Below are 6,000 nucleotides of genomic sequence, written 5' to 3'. Positions count from 1 at the left end.
ATGGCAAACAACAGTCTTCCTTTGTCCAAGGAGCAACTTTGTCAAATTATAAATCAACAGCAAACCACAATCCAAAGTTTGCTAAGCGAGCGGCAGTGGCTCATTGATGCTTATCATATTCAGCAACTGGATATACAGAAATTTAAACAGACATCTATTCAGTGGAAAACATACGCCAATACATTGACCGAAGAATTAAACCACGCCAGACAAGATCTGGCTAAGCTCACAGAAAAGCATGAAATTCTAAAAGACAAGTATGAGGCCGTTAAGGGCATGTATTGGGAAGTCAAAGAGAAAAACGACTCTAATAAAGCACTTCTTCAGTATGGCATGGACCTCGGGTGGGGCGTATTCCAAGAAGGTATGTTTTTCAAACAGTCGTACTACCAACTACTTGAGCAGTACAGAAGAGCATGGTCATCAGCTCCAAGCCAGGCACAAACAGTCAGTGAGAGTCAAGATCCTGAAGCCTGTGATCAGTCAACTCAGTCAAATTCACTGCTTACCTTTAATCTGCTTCATGCAACCAGCAGCCCTCCCGAGGTGGTCGTCTCACCGCTTCTTACTTCCATCAACTCAAGTGATGTCAATATTTTCACCACTCAAGGAGCTGACCTTTCACAGCAGACACCAGGCTCCATAATAATCAGCTTGCTTCCAAACACTTTTGTAGTGGATATGCCAAATGTTGCTGGCGCGTTAATGAGTCCAACTGAGCAAAAAGCACAGGAAATGGAACTCTTCGAGACTCAGCTAACGGAGAAAGAAGAATATTATTTGTTCTCAGATGATATCGTGGAGCAATCTCAGTTATACCTCGAATATCCTGAGATCTCCATTAGCCAGTCTCTCTGCGAACACACACAAAATGAGGTAAGCCGAGAAAAAAGAAGTAAAAAAAACTGGACAATCGCGATGCGCTGGTCAGTGCCGTATTTATCTCTTCAGGGATATCTAAGACATTGAAATAATGTTTACCTTTTTTGTGCAAAATACTCGGCTTATTACCGGTACTCGATTTTACTAGTCTCACGATCAAAATACAATTTATGGAGGAGAGATGCCCAACTGAATTAAATTATTATTCATTTACCTTTTCATTCACTCAGCTGTTAGTTTTTCTACTGAGTAATGTTCTCTCGTGGTATTTCTAGGAAGCCGCTCTTTCCGCTAAAGTGTCAAATGAGAGCGTACAAGAGATAGACGTCTACGAGCCAAATGCTAGCAAGGAAGATGATTTAGAGGAACCATCTGAAGTCCAAGAAACTCTAAATGACGCAGACGCAGTCTCCACTGAAATGCAAGTCGAATGCGCATCCTATCGAGGCGATGGGATGGAGATGGATATCTACGAGCCAAGTGCTACCAAGGAAGATGATTTAGAGGAACCATCTGAAGTCCAAGAAACTCTAAATGACGCAGACGCAGTCTCCACTGAAATGCAAGTCGAATGCGCATCCTATCGAGGCCATGGGATGGAGATGGATGTCTATGAGCCAATTGCTACCAAGGAAGATGATGTGGAGGAACCATCTGGAATCCAAGAAACTTTAAATGACGCAGACGCAGTCTCCACTGAAATGCAAGTCGAATGCGCATCCTATCGAGGCGATGGGATGGAGATAGATGACTACGAGCCCAGTGCTAGCAAGGAAGATGATTTAGAGGAACCATCTGGAATCCAAGAACCCTTAAATGACGCAGACGCAGTCTCCACTGAAATACAAGGCGAATGCACATCCAATCGAGGCGATGGGATGGAGATGGATGTCTACGAGCCAAGTGCTAGCAAGGAAGATGATGTGGAGGAACGATCTGGAATACAAGAAAGTTTAAATGACGCAGATGCAGTCTCCACTGAAATGCAAGTCGAATACCCATCTTATCGAGGCGATAAACTGGAAATGGATGTCTTCAAGCCAAGTGCTAGCAAGGAAGATGATGTGGAGGAACGATCTGGAATCCAAGAAACTTTAAATGACGCAGACGCAGTCTCCACTGAAATGCAAATCGAATGCGCATCCTATCGAGGCGATGGGATGGAGATGGATGTCTACGAGCCAAGTGCTACCAAGGAAGATGATTTAGAGGAACCATCTGGAATCCAAGAACCCTTAAATGACGCAGACGCAGTCTTTACTGAAATACAAGGCGAATGCACATCCAATCGAGGCGATGGGATGGAGATGGATGTCTACGAGCCAAGTGCTAGCAAGGAAGATGATGTGGAGGAACGATCTGGAATACAAGAAAGTTTAAATGACGCAGATGCAGTCTCCACTGAAATGCAAGTCGAATACCCATCTTATCGAGGCGATGAAGTGGAAATGGATGTCTTCAAGCCAAGTGCTAGGAAGGAAGATGATGTGGAGGAACGATCTGGAATCCAAGAAACTTTAAATGATGCAGACGCAGTCTCCACTGAAATGCAAGTCGAATGCGCATCCTATCGAGGCGATGGGATGGAGATGGATGTCTACGAGCCAAGTGCTAGCAAGGAAGATGATTTAGAGGAACCATCTGCAATCCAAGAAACCTTAAATGACGCAGACGCAGTCTCCACTGAAATACAAGGCGAATGCACATCCAATCGTGGCGATGGGATGGATATGGATGTCTATGAGCCAAGTGCTAGCAAGGAAGATGATGTGGAGGAACAATCTGGAATACAAGAAACTTCAAATGACGCAGACGCAGTCTCCACATTGCAAGTCGAATGCGTATCCTCCCTACGCGATGGAATGGAGGTAGATGTTAGCGGAGCAAGTGATATCCGCAGCGAGAGCTGCTGGAAAGACGTAAAACCGAAGGTAGGCTGACAGATCTACAATCATAATGTGAATACGACCCACTTTAGCACACATGTTTGGTTAGATGATTCTGCTATCTTAGTGTGAAAGAAAGATTGTGCGCTGTGGTGTAAATAGTATAGGATTCATTTGATATTTTGCAATTATGACGATACTATGACATTGTTTACCATTATACATTTTTGAGCTCTATCTTCATCACCTTCATTTAAATTGAGTCATCAAACTTGAAGGCGAAAACAAAGGGTTTCACTAACGCTTTGTTACTCAAAAGATGCACACTTGACCAAGAGCTTTTTTCGCCCTATAGCTAGTCTGCTTTTTAATGCTGATAGTGAGAACCAAGTGGATTGGTCGTTCGTTAATTAATTCATTCCGGCAATCATTACCTGCTTTATTCAGTTTGTCTTTTTTCTGGAATTGTTTTATTTATTTGTTATTAAAAACTAAGGCCCTCCACGGATTAGATAAGTTGTTATCGACAACTGTTTACAGTCGAAAACTTCAAGTTATTTAAATCGACAACTGTTAATGTTAGGAAATCCGTTCCACAGACCGCGAAAAGTTCAGTCGTCGATAATTGGTATTTTTTACGGGAGCCTGAGAAAATAGTGGCAAGAAATGAAGAACCACTTACTTTAAAAATCGTTTGCGTCGCTGCGAAATAAACTTTTAAATTAGTAATCGATAAGTTGCTCACAGATCGGAGAGAGGAAGTTGCGTTTGCTATCGACAACTAAGGTAGTTTTTTTCTTTTGAAAAAGAAAACTACTTTAGTTGTCGATGACAAACTTTGTTGTCGACGGCTTGATTTTTTGCAGTTTGCAATTGTAGTCGATAAGTTGATTTACATAAGCTCTGTTTCTTGGCATCGAAATTTTTTTGTTATCATCAAATAAAATGTTATCGACAACAACTTGCCTCGTCTGTGGAGGCCCTGCTAATGTATTAAAGTTTATTAATAATAAATTAATTAATTAACAAATTAATTAATTTGTTTGTTTGTTTACTTATACGTGAATCAAGTATCAGTCGGTGTATTTCAAACATTCGTGGTTTCTTCCACCAAATTTGAAGGGAAAAATGAAGCACTCCGGTATTTAAAACTAAATTAACTGTCCTTAACTGAGCCCACGTTTTATTCTTGTGGATAGTATTACAACGTGACCTGTAGCACCGAGGATCACAGTATATATGTTCATTTTCTTTTCCTTTTTTTCTTTTAGAAAAACTGTGTGAGACGAATACTTGGCTGGGTACGCAAGAGATTTATTTGTGGATCTCGCAAATTGGAGCGCAAGATTGAATTATGAACCGGCACTGATTCGTTGGTTTAAAATTTTGTTTTTTAGAATGAAAGATGAAGGACAATTAACGATTATTAAAAACAAATCAATCTTTAAAATGAAAAAAAAAAAAAAAAAAAACAACAACAACAACAAAAAAAAAGAACAAAAAACAAAACTAAAAAAAAACCAAATACATTTAAAACTAAAGGGCTGCTACGATCAAAATTCACTTCTCGTTTTCCTTTACATTTCGAAAGTTCTTGTGCTGAATACTCAAATTGTGAGATTTTATGCAATCATTTCAAGAGTATAAACTATTTATTTTGAACAGTCCGCCATAATTTTGCTTGGTGCGTTTCAGCGATCTGGATCGAAGAGAAAGTGACGTCCTTTATATTACCTACGGCTTAAAAATACAGGGTGTAAATGCGGCTTAATTAGTATACAGAACACGAATATGACAATCTAAAAGCCAAAAACTCTCATGCTGCATTCTAATTAAGGCACATTGAGCATCGCCTGTTGAGCATTTAATGCAACTGAGTACTTTCGAAATGTGAAGAAAAACGAGAACTGCTTTTTTTCATCGTAGTAGCAATTTGAAAAAAAAACATAAACCTAATGATATATGTATGTTAAAAACAGATTCAAGGGAGGGGAGGGAGGGAGGGAGGGAGGGAGGGGTCCTTTTATTACGAGTACTTCAAAAGTGGTAGAAGCAAATATGAGAGAAGGTATTTTAATATTTTTTGGTGCTCGACTACTGAATAAGCGCGACTACTGAATAAGCCTTCCACCTTGGAAGGTCAAGATGGAAGGCTAGAAACATTTTGTTACTAAGTCGGTAACTTTCCGAAGCAATCAGCCTTTCAAAAAGAACAATAAGACTTTGAATTTCACCGAATAAAGTAATAGAGCCCAATGCCAAGTCACTCATGTAGATTTTGGCTTTTCTTGGGGGAGAGGGGGGGAGGGGGGGGGGGGTGGGTTTCCCTGGGATTTAATGAAAAAAGATGACTAGGCACGGACAATTGCCGCTTACCAGCGGAAAAAGAAAACCAATAACTAAACGAGTAATGTGTAGTTTTGGTCGTGGAAATGCTAAAAACGAAGTGACTGAAACAGTACGTGTTAAGAGTAAGATTTTTGTGAGTTTTTTAATAAAAACAACATTAAGTAACTTGTTTGAACTGATGAGTCTCACCAAATAGATACTTTTTACGTTATGTCATCGCCGCCATGTTGGTAGGGTGAAGCTATATCGAAGGCGTTGATCGAGGACCAGAGCACACCAACCTCGTTCCCAGGGTCTCTCTTCTCTGCCTCTTCTGTCGTTGAGAAAAGAGCACAGTTGTTGAAATATAAATATCTTAAGTCAAAACCGGCAGGTACAAAACACAGGTCACAGGTTATTTTTTTACCAATACAAAAAGTAGCCTAAACATGAATAAAAGGTAACCTTGGGCCAAATTAAGCCTAAACAAAAGTTTTTAGGCCTAAGGTTAGCTGTTATGAATGTTTAGGATACTTTCTGTATTGGCAAAACAATGACCTGCTATCTCTGACCTGTGACCTGTGAACCTGTGTTTTGAACCTGCCGAGTCAAAACTGTCTACTCGTTGTACAAGATTGCGACTTTAGGAATCACACTGCTTAACATTCGAAAGAAAAACGAATGAAATCAAAGAACAAAATAAAATACCTTCACATCTTAACACAGTTTGATTTGATAATTTGAGGTCGATAGGTGACATAAGAACTTAAATAACATCACACCGGCAGATCGCTAAACATGTTTGTTTCCCATGGATAAATTATTATTAACACTCTTCGTTAATTGATCCGGACCTTCACACGGATGAAAACTTGAATGAGGCGAGTATATTTTCTGTGGCGTC

General features: G+C 40.0%; 1 protein-coding gene across 1 annotated transcript; it reads left to right on the top strand.

Moving 5' to 3' along the window:
- LOC138055778 (FK506-binding protein 5-like) lies at positions 1-4,126 on the top strand. Its single transcript, XM_068901650.1, has 3 exons — positions 1-876; positions 1,158-2,813; positions 4,040-4,126. The coding sequence occupies exons 1-3, from the start codon at positions 1-3 to the stop codon at positions 4,124-4,126; spliced, it is 2,619 nt and encodes an 872-aa protein (XP_068757751.1).
- Positions 4,127-6,000: the final 1,874 nt, after the last annotated feature.

Source organism: Montipora capricornis, chromosome 7, assembly GCF_036669925.1.
Source record: "Montipora capricornis isolate CH-2021 chromosome 7, ASM3666992v2, whole genome shotgun sequence".
Classification (NCBI taxonomy): Eukaryota; Metazoa; Cnidaria; class Anthozoa; order Scleractinia; family Acroporidae; genus Montipora; species Montipora capricornis.
The sequence above is the reverse complement of the archived record's forward strand: the minus strand, read 5'-3'. Positions and strand labels throughout refer to the sequence as shown.